The following is a 14,426-nucleotide window of genomic DNA, read 5'->3' as shown; positions in this document are numbered from 1 at the left end:
GCGCTATATGCTCAGGCACACTGAACCGTGACATTTTTCATGTGCAAATGGCCGACAACAACAAGGTACATACGCATGCTAATCCCCATGATGCCCCGCAGCCAACTGTGCAGTTTGAATGTCGTAACACAAACCGTTCAGAAGTTAAGACAAATTTATTTCATATAATTCAATAATTGTCACCCTGTAAATGTACTGTGGTAGGCCTTGGCTTTGTGTGTATCATGGCTATGCTAATGGGTTCCATATGCTGTTCGCAGTAATTGACATTTTAATATATTTTGTGTGGGATCAAAAATTTTAAAACCTCTCTCACACTGGCCTGATTTAGCTTCACTGATCAGGATAGTAAAAACATGCGTATGTTAAGGGAATTTTCATTCACAAAGCAGGCTTATCACATTCACACAGTTCAATACTGTTCTATCCTGATTAAATTGAGCTTAACTTAAATTCCATAAGGCATTGAAGCAATTTCGAAGTCTCGGTGCGACGAAAATTGTCGGTCGATCTCCTGGAAACATTTGTAATAATTATTATCTTTTGGTGATCACATGGGGAAGACCAGAGATCTGCTGGTAAGACCGTGTTAGCCTATTTATTTGAAGTAACTGGATATCTTGAGCATACAAAACGGCAGGTTCGTCCAGTGTAAATAAGACATTCGCCACTGATCCTGTGCAACACAGCGTAGTAAGCAGACACTGTCAATAATAATAATAAGTTAAATAATACGCGAACACACTTACTTTAGTTTAGTTCATGTATTAAATTCCTTCTCATACAGAATCTCATCAAGATGGCGACTAGCTCAACAATACATACATATACATCCTTCTTTCACGACTAATCGGCAAGAAGTCCCCTATTCTTTTTATAAGAGAAAACATAGATAGCAGAGAAGCTATTCCATGGAGTAAATGGACGCTCCAAGGAATAATTGGGCTTGAAACTACTTTGCATTGATAATTGGTAAGATAAGAAGAGATAATTCGAGATATGTACTGAGTTATAAAATTTCTGAAAATATCGCGGAGAGACCGCTGCAAGAGACATTTCATCGCTCCTCGCAGCGAGCGAAGTTGATATGTATCCACTTTGCGAGCTAACTATTGGCTTAGCTAACTCGTTACAATTTGTGGAACATACGTTCCTATAAATTTTAAGAAGTTAGTAAGATTTTTTTTTTTTTTTTTACAAGAATTGAAAGAGATTTTGTATCTTCGTTACTAGATACCTAGTTGTTGCTTTCACGTGTACTGGGGCATACCCGCATCCCACGTACACAACCAGGGAAGATGGACTTATGTAGTTGTTAATCAGGTCTACCTATTCAGGAACTGGCCTTCACAGGGAAACCCCGGAAAACCTGGAGGCTTAGACCCCAACTACTAGGTATCACAGATGATAGGAAAGACAGAATAATGTAGAAATTTGAGAGTTATCTAGAATTCATAGGAAAGATAAAATCTGCCTCATAGCAAAAAAAAAAAAAAAAAAAGAAAACTTTACACATGCAAATTTTTTTTTAATTTTTTTTTTTACAATATTCTGAAAAATTTTCTTCATCGATGTCTTGCTGAACTGCGGTGAAAGTGATCGAACAGGAACATGGGACACTGCACGGAGGACAGGCGTCGCATTGGCGTACCGGACAGGAGACGTAACGGATTTGAGAGACCAGAAGGAACCTCAGGAACAGGTACTCAGGATTGTGGCATGAAACAATCGAAATTCGTCTAAGGAATGGTCAACTATTAAAGTTTCCTGGAAGAGAATGGTTAGTTGAATTTCTCCAGATTCATTTTGAACTCAAATATGGACCTGATCCATCCAATCTTCCATCTGAGGAATGGGAAAATCCATTCATCTTATACTTTCCACACCTAGGTGTCTTAATCGATACTGTAGTTGCACAATATCACAACTCCAGATCGGAAAACAATTTTGAAAACATGAATAAGTTCATCCATCTTCTTGAGTAAGCCGAAAGGTTCTAATCCTGGTTTTAATTATTTATTTATTTATTTATTTATTTTTTGTTGGCTTTTCCAGGTGGAAGTAGATCTGAATCTTTCCTAATTTGGTTTCAAGTACGAATGTGGATAGCATGTCAGAATGTTAAAAACTTTATTATTTGAGACAATTTCCAAAAAAAATTATATCTTACTCATACATGATTAAAATGAAATTTTGCTGAAAGAGAACGTTTAATTAAGTCTTGCTGCATGACCTCTCCAGCTGAAATTAATTTTTCTCTTTTATACTCCAAATGCCGCATTTTCTCATGAACATATATGAATGCAATATAACAGTAAACAAATCCAACTGGAAAATGACACATTATTATAAATTCAATGAAGAACTTTCTTATTAACTCTAATTTTATAATCACACACTAAGCTGGTTAATTAAATTCTCTTGAATAGAATTTAGCTCGCACAAAAAAAAAAAAAAAAAAAAAAAAAAGCGAGTCTTTATATCTGTGGACAGTAGCAATCGATTCTAATTTCCTAACGCAGTTCATTTGTTCTCCTGTGAACTGTCAGTTTACAAACACTAACTTCACACGCAAGCGCCGTATTCGACCATATAGTTTCAGTAAACTTATTCTCACTGGAGATTAACACTCCCTGAATGTATATTATTTCACACGCACAAGCTTCTTTGGTGATCATCCTGTAGACAGATAATCCGTAAGTCTTCACAGCAGCAATAGCTACAGTTCCACTTACTTTTCTAAATATTCCTATACTATCACAGAAGCAACCGCTTACTGTTCATTAAACTATCACAGATGCTTGGCATGCTGTCATTTAACCTATCGCAGTAGCTGAGGCATACTGTCCTTTGCACTTCAATTATTATTATTATTATATATTTTTTTTGTTTTTTACACTCAAATACTTCATACAGACTTTTCATTTAATTTGAAACACTTTCCTTAAAAGTACCTCTTTAGGTCTACATGGGGAAATAATCCTTTTATTCTTCCAGAATCCAGATATGCTAATAAATACACACCAGGATTCGGTATATCAACTATTATATATGGACCTGTATAAATTAGATTCCATTTTTTGATGGTCTTCTTCAACCTTGATGACTTGATGTGTCTTCTTAAAAGAATTTTCTGTCCGATATTGAAAGTCTGAATCCGTTTGATGTTTCTGTCATGGATTTCCTTTCGCTGTCTTGCTTTCTCCGTAATATTAATGAGAGCATTGCGAATTTTTTCTTCCCATGACATTTTGGTGTCCTCGAGTTTAGGCAAGTTATCTACCCAAAAGTTTCTTTCGTTATCTCTGAACATCAGTTCATTCGGGGTAAAGTTTGTAGAACTATGAGGTAAATTATTATAAATCTGCTCAAACTCGGTCAAATAGTTTATCCAGGTAGTTTGTTTATCATGACAGTACGTTCTCATGAATCTGTTTAGTTCTCGAAAAACCTGTTCAATTAAATTCCCTTGTGGATGATAGCAAGATGTAAATATCTGTTTTATTCCTAGTTGTGACACTAATTTTCTCCATAAATATCCTGTAAATATCTTCGCATTGTCGGAGATTATAGATTTTGGAATCCCTGCATGAGGAATGTAGTCATTTACAAACTTTACTGCGGCAGCTCTTGCAGTTGCTGATTTTATAGGATATAGTTTAACATATTTTGTAAACACATCACGGAATCCAATAATGTACTTAACACCACCTCTGGCTCTAGGAAGTGGTCCACAAATATCACATGATATAAGTGATCTTGGTGCTTCAGGTATTATTGAGTGAAGCACAATTTTATTTCCCTTGTTGTCCGGCTTAGCCTTTTGACAGAGAATACATTTCTGTATGACTTTGTGCACTTTTCACCTTATATTTGGGAAGTAACAATAATATCTAATCTTATTAGCACACTTTACAACACCAACATGACCCCAGGTCAAATGTGTAAACCAAATTAATCGTTCTTCATATTCTTCGGGTATGCAGACACACCACTTTGGATTCTCAGCCTTCCCAGATTTAAAAAATAAAATATTGTTCACAAGCCGGTAGTATTCCAAATTGACCATAGGATTTTGTTGATTGAATTGTCGTATTATAGCATTCCATCATCGATCCTTCTTCTGAAGCTGAGCCATTGTCTTACATAAATGAATATAATATAACTTGTAATTATTTTCTTGAAGAAGAAGCACTGGAAATTCTGCCTTATTATTTACATCCAGTTCAGGTGTTATTCCTTCTGGAGATCTTGACAACGCGTCAGCTATAATATTTTCTTTTCCAGGTACATGAATAATTTGAAACTGATATTCTTGCAGCGCCAGCGTCCACCTTGACAAGCGAGGATGCAGCAACTTACAAGTTTGTAAAAAGGCTAGTGATTGATGGTTACAATAAACGGCTATCCTTGAGCCATATACATAATAATTAAACCTTTTCAAAGACCAAATAACTGCTAAAGCTTCCAATTCCGTAGTGGTATATGCTCTTTCACAGGTGGATAAAACTCTGCTAGCAAATGCAATTGGACAAAAGGTTTTTACACCATCGATGTACCTAATTTGAAATAAACAAGATCCTAATCCGACATCTGATGAATCAGTGGCTAAACAGAATCCGACATTCATATCAGGGTGGTATAATAACGGAGCATTTATCGGTTGATCCTTAATTTCACAAAAAGCCTTTTCACAATCATTAGACCATTGCCATGGTACATCTTTCCTCAGGAGCCGGTTTAATGCTTCGGAGTTCATTGCTTGAGTTTTAATAAATCGATGAAAAAATGAAGCTAAGCCTATAAAGCCTTTCAGTTGTCTTCTGTTTCTTGGAGTTGGAAAATTTTTTATCGCACTGATCTTCGCTTCTGTTGGAATAATGCCTTTTGCATTAATCATATGTCCTAAGAATTTAATTCTCTGTAGAGAAAATTGGGATTTTTTTAGATTTGCAGTTACACCAGTTTGTTTGAACACAGCAAAAATTCTCCTAATAAGTTGTACATGTTCCTCCCAAGTTTTAGAGGCAATTAATAGATCGCCCACAAAAATTGTTATTCGATTACGTAGTTCTGGTCCTAGGGCATAGTCCAACGCAGAAATAAAACTCCAGAGCTGATATTGAGACCAAACGGAACGACCTTGAACTGATAGCTTCTCCCTCCATATATAAAAGCAGTATATTTTCTTGAGTCCTTGTCTAACTGGACTTGCCAGAACGAACTTCTCAAATCAATACTGGTTAAATAGGATACATCTTGAAATTTCTGTATTAACTCATCGATGTTCTCCGGATGTGTGCGCACAGGTACTATAATTTTGTTAATTTCCCTTGCATCTAATACCAATCGAACTTTTCCTCCTGGCTTTGGTACAACAATCAACGGAGAACAATATGGGCTGTTCGACGGTTCAATAAGATTCCAGTTTAACATTTTTTGTATCTCTTCCTGAACTGGTTGTTTTAATCGCCAGGGAATGGGATAGTGTGTGCGGCAAAATGTCTTATGGGGCTTAATCTGTAATGTACAAACATATCCTCTAATAATTCCGGGCTTTTCATCGAAAACTGACTCATATTCTGTTAATATATTGAATAATTGTTCCCTCTGACTATTCGTTAGGCAATCTGACTCAGCAATCTTCTGTTCGACTGTTTGTCTGAAATCCTCTTCTTGAATTGACTTGATCGGTAGTCAGCACATATTATTATTTTCAGCACAAATCAACTGCATAGCAGCACCACGGAAATATCGCTCATACACTGCCTCCTTTCTCAGTAAGATCAGTGTAACAAATTGATCTTCGATTTTAAAATGCACCTTTCCTTCTACCAAGTCCAACTTGCAACTGCAGGCTTGCAAAGTTCCAATGCCAAGAATACAATCTACTAACAACTTTTCCACCACAAGGAATGTGCATTGTTTAGCTACATTTCCCAATTTTATCTCTATAAGCGCTATAACTCGGCAATTTTGTACTGGTAGGACAGGGATTTTCTTAATTTTACTAATTCTGCGAAACAAATTTCCAGGTACTACGTCTGTAGATGAAGCTGTGTCCAATACAACATTGGTTAAAATTCCTCCCACTTCTGTGATGATCTCAGACACAGGAACCCTTTTATCTTCGACTACACAGGCCTCTAATTCTCTCGTCAATTCATCTGTCATTAATTCGCCTTCATTATATCTCAACATTGCCACGGAATTAATTTCGTTTAAAACAGGTTTGCCCCTTTTGTATTCCCCGGCCGACTTTACGGAGCATAAAGCGGCCCTCTTCAGTTTAAATGTCTATTATTATTTCCTCTTGAATCATCTACTACTTCTGTTATGACTGGTTGTTGTTGATGACTGGTTGTGTTATTTGCTTCAAATCGAGGGTCAGAATTTCTGTAATTTCTGTACGCATTATTATTATTATTTGAAGACTGCTGGTTCTGATAATCTCTTGCAGTTCCAAACATTGGGTTGTATCTGCGACCTGTTCGATTGTCTCTGAATCTGCCCCTCGCAGCACAGTTATTGAAATTTCCATTTCCGTTGAATCTCTGACTATTCCTAGTATAATAATTATTAAATCCGTTTCCATTCTGGTTTGCGTTTCGCACCTCAATCGCTCTCCTCTGCATAACCGGTTGTCTTGGCCGATGTTCATCTTCCTCGATCATATTTATAGTGTCAAGCGTAGTCATGAAAGAGTCAAGGTCATGCTCATTAATATACAGCATTCTATTTCTGATGCTGGCCGGAAGTCGAGATTTTAATATGCCAATCACGTCTTGTAGAGGCATAGCCTTATCCCAATACCGCGATTTGTTTATATATTTCTCAAAGTATTTCTTTAAAGACCCACGTGAAAAGGAAAAAGGTTCCGGGTATCATACCTCCTGCCTTAAACGTTCTTGTACTCCTTCAGACCAGTATTTGGATAAAAATGCTCGTTCAAAATCTTCATAAGTGTCCCAAGTTGATATCATATCAGATGCCCATATAGTTCCTGACCCCTTAATATAACCGGTCACAAAACTAACCTTTTGCCATTCACTCCAATTTTTTGCCAATACTCCCCTAAAACTTCTTATAAACACTACGGGATGAACATTTTTCTTGTCTGGGTTGTAGATCTGGAATTGACGTTTCAACATTTTCTCCTCAGTATTGCTTTTACAATTAGTCATTATGACTACCCTCATAGTGTTGTGATTGATGTTGATTGCAAAAACAAACGTGTGCATTAATGTCCCTGTCTGTACTTGGTTGGGTAAATAATGTAGCTTCATTGATAGATCTTGTTATGGGTTCATTTCTTTGCGTGGAACACAAATCTTCTCGAGATAGATTTAAAGATCTCTCAATGTTTTCTTTCCATTGTTGAAGTTCTTCGCCTAGTTGTTCTTTGGCTTCTCGAAAACCTTTATTAAATAAATTTTCTTCAGAACTCTCAGTCATAGATTGTATAGCTGCTCTGACCGTATGTTCAATATTGTCTGAAGAAATGCTTTGCCTTTCTAAACTTAACTGCGAGAATTTTCCCGCGAGAATGTTTACCTTATGATCAACTTCGTCTTGTCTCTCCTTTATGTTATTTATGGATTTATCCAAATTTTGGATGTCCTTTGGGATCTTGTCTTGTGATTGTCTCAAATCCTGCATATCTGCTGACATCTCATTTACTTGTTGCTTTAATTCATCTTGAACTTCAACTAATACCGGAATTACCGTGATAGAACATTGCATCTGTTCTTGTGCTTGAACTATCTGTGGTATTGACTCGACCTGCTCTTTAATAGTATCACACTTAGTAGCAACATACTCAGTTAGCTCTAGGCGTAACTTCTTCGCATTTTCATTACACTGCTGAGTGACTTGCTCAATTTGAGCAGCTAATTTTAATTCTGTCTTTTCATTCTGAATTTTCAATTCTTCCGCCGTTTTATTTAATTTATCATCAAGTTTCTGAAAACTCTCTACTAATTTATTATTTAATTCCGCTTGATTAGCTTCTAATTGCTCCTGGACTTTCACTTGATTGGCTGCTAATTGTTCATTCATTTCCCTTTTAATCTCTATTTGCGCTTTAGTTATTTCCCTTTTAGTCTCTATTTGCGCTTTAGTTAATTCCCTTTTAGTCTCTATTTGCGCTTTAGTTAATTCCCTTTTAGTCTCTATTTGCGCTTTAGTTAATTCCCTTTTAGTCTCTATTTGCGCTTTAGTTAAGTCTGTTACATTTTTGGCTAACAGTGTTAACTACTGCATGATTACAGTCAATGGGTTTATTTCGTCCTGCTCAGATGACATCAAAACACTTAAGCTTTGTTGGGGTGCCTGACTAATGCTGCCGCTAGGCACTACTTCAGTTAAGCTAGCGTCTAGTGTTTCACTAACCTCAGAAACAGCTGAGGGCTGTTGTGATTCGCTCTGCTGTTGCATTGCCATTTTATAAGCCGCCCTAGTAAGAACCATTAATACACAGAACAACAAATATATAAAGTCACTCGCATCTGAGTTAATAATGTCACTGACCTAAACTTTGCATAATACTCACTTATAATAAACACTTCCTACCTAAAGTTCAACCCAATCAATCTGATTCAAACCGATAGACAATTAAATAGTTATTATAAATTTCTATCTACAAAAATTTAATTGTATATTGTCTGGCCTGAACGACGTTCTCGTAGGTTGTGGCGAAATTGTGACTTCTGGAACAGGCCTCGTCTTCTTTTCTCTCGTGCACATGCAACATAAAATTCACACAATGTTTAAGTAATGCTCAAAAATGAGTCCTGTCACGGTCGCCAAATTTAATATATTTTGTGTGGGATCAAAAATTTTAAAACCTCTCTCACACCGGCCTGATTTAGCTTCACTGATCAGGATAGTAAAAACATGCATATGTTAAGGGAATTTTCATTCACAAAGCAGGCTTATCACATTCACACAGTTCAATACTGTTCTATCCTGATTAAATTGAGCTTAACTTAAATTCCTTAAGGCAGTGAAGCAATTTCGAAGTCTCGGTGCGACGAAAATTGTCAGTCGATCTCCTGGAAACATTTGTAATAATTATTAACTTTCGGTGATCACATGGGGAAGACCGGAGATCTGCTGGTAAGACCATGTTAGCCTATTTATTTGAAGTAACTGGATATCTTGAGCATACAAAACGGCAGGTTCGTCCAGTGTAAATAAGGCGTTCCCCACTGATCCCGCAGCAGCGTAGTAAGCAGACACTGTCAATAATAATAAGTTAAATAATACGCGAACACACTTACTTTAGTTTAGTTCATGTATTAAATTCCTTCTCATACAGAATCTCATCAAGATGGCGACTAGCTCAACAATACATACATATACATCCTTCTTTCACGACTAATCGGCAAAAAGTCCCCTATTCTTTTTATAAGAGAAAACATAGATAGCAGAGAAGCTATTCCATGGAGTAAATGGACGCTCCAAGGAATAATTGGGCTTGAAACTACTTTGCATTGATAATTGGTAAGATAAGAAGAGATATTTCGAGATATGTACTGAGTTATATAATTTATAAAATTTCTGAAAATATCGCGGAGAGACCGCTGCAAGAGACATTACAACATGCACTCTGGTCTTCTTATTCATTATTAGTCATACTGCTGCATTACACCTATTAGATTTTGTGTTGTTACATCTGTACTCGCAACACCAAAAATCCTATTCTTCCTGGTACTGCATTTCAATAAATTCCACTGTATAACTAACTTCAATATATCCATTCCTCATTTTAAATTTTATAGTTTACCTACCTGATTAAGGGGTCTAACAGTCCATGCTTCAGCCCATAAAAAGCTAAGGTTTTTTCCCCTCCTCCCATAGATGACAATGTCACCATCAGTAGGCCCCGCCTGGAGATCCGAGTGGGGAACTCTTTTACCTCTGGAGTATTTTGCTCAAGGGGATGCCATTGTCATTAAACCATGCCGTAGAACGTCATGTCCTGTAGAAACATTACAGCTGTAGTTTCTATGTGCTTTCAGCCATGCACAGTACCAACAAAAGACAATCATCATAGCTAATCTTACAAGGAAAATGAGTCACCCAGACAGTTGCCCATGTGTGTACTAGAAAGGCTATTGTCCCTCTTCAGGAACGATATGTTAGTGTGGCTTCTCCACAAAATCTTGATGGTAATATTATCTGTATCATTGTAACATGCAAGCCAGCCCATCGTAACAAGGTCCCTAATTGGTGGAGTGAGGAAAATTGTAAAAGTCAGTAATGAATGTAAATCATGTGTGTTACTCTGTCAAAATACTCTGCCTACAACTTTACAGTTTACAATTTATCTGTGCAGATACTGCAGTACTAACTTTAAAGTAAATCATTATTAATTAATTTGAACCATTAATGACTGTATGACAAGATGAAAATGTGGAAACTTGGTGCCACAGAAGTGGATGCTAGTTGGTGCATCAGATAGTGAATGCCTGTTCTATACGTGAAATTGAACTAGAGCAGCAGATATACAGTATGTGGAAAAAAAAGGAGAGAGAACAAAGCTATGTCAGCCACTTCCAATGATTTGCTATGAAATTTTAGTTAAATTTCAGCATTGTCTAATCTGCCTAATGGAATAACATGAACCTTCTGACAAGGGCACTTTTATTGCTCTTCAGTACAGCTGTAACATTAGATGCCACATCAAAATACATGTTCTCGTAGTAGGTAATTTAGGTACGAGTAATTGACATTAGTTTACAATAAATAGTTTTAACTTGTTTGTGGATCTTAAGATACACTGTAAAACAAAAGACACACCATGAGAGAGTTGTCCAAATTCTTCACAAATTTATATTCGTACAGGTATCGACCTAAAATGCAGCTCTGTAAACTTTAGCAGCCAGTGGATGAATGTGTGATGCTGCAGCGCAGTTTCACTGTGCAGCTGGCAGTGACAGTCAACAAGGGGATGTGTCAATAGCAGGGCATAAAATCTATGCGAATTTCATTCCGTATACTCAGTTGGACAATAATTATACCCCATAGGCTGGCGTGTGAACAGTATATGATGTCAGCATTTGAGAGGGGATGCATAGTTGGGCTCAAAGAATCTGGTTGGAGTAATCAGTTTATCACTCACCATTTGTATAGGAATGATGCCATTGCTCGACAATGTTGGTAGGAATGGGTGAACCATGGCCAAGCACAGCGTCAAGAACGAAGCATTCGACATAGAGGTAAGACAGAATGAGAGGACCGAGCAACAATCAGAGGGACTCTTGGAGCCACAGATTCATCATTATCATCGATCCAACACTGGTGCTTCAGTGTTTCAGTGACCACATGGACGATTAATAGGTGGCTCACAGAAATGGGATTGAGCTCACAGTGCCCCTAGTGCCAACTGCAATTGATTTCTGTACTCCAACAAGCCTGTTTGCTGTGGTGTCAGGCACATTTGGCTTGGAATCTCGTTGGCTGTAGTAGAATTGTCATCAGTGATGACTCCCACTTTAAACTGAGCCCCAATGACCAGTGAAGACATGCCAGGAGGCGTCCTGGAGCACTGTGATACCAGCCTGATTGTTGCTTGCCATACAGCCCAACAACAAGGAGTGCCATTTCATTTCACAGCAAGGATTCCTTTGGTTGTCATCCATGGCACCCTTATAGCACAGCAGTATGTCAACGATATTCTCCGCCCTGATTTGTTGCCTTTCATGAGAAGCCATACTGGGCTTATACTTCACCAACATAATACTCACCCACATGTGTCGAGAGTACCTACCACATGTCTTTGTGATTGCGAAACCCTACCGTGGCTAGCAAGATCGCCGGATCTCTCCCAAGTTGAGAATGTTTGGAGCATTATGGTTATGGCCAGCCAACCAGGACTGGATTTTGACAATCTAAGGTACAATTTGGACAGAATTTGACACAAAATCCCAGAGGAGGACATCCACCAACTCTGTCAATCAATGCCAAACTGAATAATTACGTGCATAAAGGCCAGAAATAGAAGAGCATGCTATTGACTTTCTCAGTTTGTGAAGCTTCAGCTCTTGAATCAATCATCCAATTTTCCTGAAATTGCAATAATTTGTTTGTCTGTACATGTACATCACATCTACTGATTTTCAACCCATTTGTATAATTTCTTCGTGGTGCATCATTTTTGTTAAGGTGTATTTGGATGAGTAACTTAACTTGTGATTTTGATTAAACAGAATGTGTTGTGTGTGCGTGTGCGTGCTGGAGGGAGGGGAGGGGAGGGGGAGGACAGACAATCACAGTGATCCACAAATATTTAGAAAAACTTTCATTCGCACCTGATTTTTAATAGGTTAAGAAACTTTTTTGCTTGTACAAAGACCATCATTACTCTCATATCAAAATAGTAAATATATAATGAATTCATAATATCTGATGTCCGCCCCGGTAGCTGAGTGGTCAGCGTGACAGACCGTCAATCCTAAGGGCCCGGGTTCGATTCCCGGCTGGGTCGGAAATTTTCTCCGCTCAGGGACTGGGTGTTGTGTTGTCCTAATCATCATCATTTCATCCCCATCGACGCGCAGGTCGCCGAAGTGGCGTCAAATCGAAAGACCTGCACCAGGCGAACGGTCTACCCGACGGGAGGCCCTAGCCACACGACATTTCCATTTCTATTTTATAATATCTGATAAAAATATTAAATAAATTGTATGTGTTACTGCCAGTAGAAGAAATGTTGTATATCCAAAGAATGTATGTCAGTAATATCATACCAGCTAGTAGAGATTAGTATTTGCCATAGTATATTTAAATTAAATTTTTGATATATGTATGGACTCCAATGTAAGATAAATCTGTAATAGTCCTCGTAACAGACAATGCAGTCTGTGGATAAAATTCTGCGCAAGTTGATAATGAAGTCAAGTTCTGGTTAGTGTTGGATACATGTTCTCATTCTTTAACCTCAATTAATAGTTTGATAGCTACACTCAACAAATGAAAAACTATCTGAAACTACTAAAAAGTAATAAAATAAATTTGTTAACGTAAATAGTGACTGGTCGCTACAAATTTTTCATCTGCAATAATAAATTTCTAATATATACGTATCATAGTTAATGTACATACTGAAGTTTTTTACTCTCTCGTTATTTTGCATTGTTTTGGTAACTCAGTGTCAGTTCTCATTCTGAGTCAACTACTTTATCATTACAGTGAGTGTAATAAATAAGATTTTAATTTGTAAGACTGTGAAGTATTTTATATTTATGGGATTGTATGACATTAGTTTTAATTGTTATTATTTTCTCTTTCATCTTCAAGGGATCTTTCTCAGAACCGCCTTCAAGCTGTTACAAAGGGAATGTTCGAACAGTTAACAAGATTACAAGTTCTTCGCTTGAATGGCAATATAATTGAATATATTGCTGATGGCGCTTTTGATGGCCTGATATCACTCGAAGTTCTGTAAGTATATGATTAACATTTAAACATTTTTGTTTCATGGATTTCTTAAGATTCCCAGAAGAAACTGAAAAATTGTGTTTCTGTACCTTTTGTGATAAACTTTAATTTATTTGGTTTTGTGTTCTCTTAGACATCTTATACCACATATTTTCATTGTAGGTTTTCTCATTATTTGTGTGTCTGTCTGTGGTCATTGATACTGTGAAGTTTTGCCTAGTTAAAACCTTGCAGCATCAGAGTAAAGACCTTTTTGATAAAAATCAAAGCATAGACTGTAGAGCTCTTTCCCTCAGCATCCTTACCCAAAGTTTTCAGAAAAAATACCTTGTAGGCATTTGAAGCAGGTCATTTTTATATAACATCATGAGCTGCTAATAAACAAACCTTTTATTTACTATTTGTTTCAGTCTATCTGATCATCATCAGGCAACTGTATAACAGCAGAGAAAATAATTTCATTGTATGAAGATACATGTAATGACAAGTAGTTAGCATACCAAAAACAGTATATAAATTTGTAGTATACAAAAATTGTTATTGCAGTTTACTTGAAATCATTCCTGCTGTGACACCAGTAGTAAAAATAAAATTGTAAGAAATAATTATGAATCATTGAAAATAAAGTCCACTGCTAGCCATTAAAGCTGCAGCACCAGGAATGATGGAAAACAACGAAATTTTACTTATCGTGTGAACACAGTATAGTAGGAAGATGATTTGTGGGTATACGGGCTGTGGAATTTAGTATGCAGCACAGCTGTCTCTGGCAGCAGTGTTGAGTCTAACATGGCTGGGCAATGAGTCAAACTGAACTTGGATGATTGATTCGGGCATGTAACTCCATGCTGCTATCCCATTGATCTTAGTGGTCGGTGGGTGGAGGCATGCCAATCTCTCACCAGCCTATGACCAGATCAAACAATGAAGAGTCTAGAATGTAATAACGACAAGGTTATGAAAAGGATAGATTGCTACTCACT

The 14,426-nt window shown here is 37.1% G+C and overlaps 1 protein-coding gene across 1 annotated transcript in view; it reads left to right on the top strand.

The window, feature by feature from the left end:
- LOC124721522 (leucine-rich repeats and immunoglobulin-like domains protein 3) overlaps nt 1-14,426 on the top strand; it is a 94,091-nt gene that overhangs the window by 34,961 nt on the left and 44,704 nt on the right. Inside the window, exon 7 of the mRNA XM_047246540.1 lies at nt 13,303-13,446. Coding sequence (XP_047102496.1) covers nt 13,303-13,446 — 144 coding nt within the window. The remainder of the gene's footprint in view (nt 1-13,302; nt 13,447-14,426) is intronic.

This window comes from Schistocerca piceifrons, chromosome X (assembly GCF_021461385.2).
Source record: "Schistocerca piceifrons isolate TAMUIC-IGC-003096 chromosome X, iqSchPice1.1, whole genome shotgun sequence".
Taxonomy (NCBI): Eukaryota; Metazoa; Arthropoda; class Insecta; order Orthoptera; family Acrididae; genus Schistocerca; species Schistocerca piceifrons.
The sequence above is the reverse complement of the archived record's forward strand: the minus strand, read 5'-3'. Positions and strand labels throughout refer to the sequence as shown.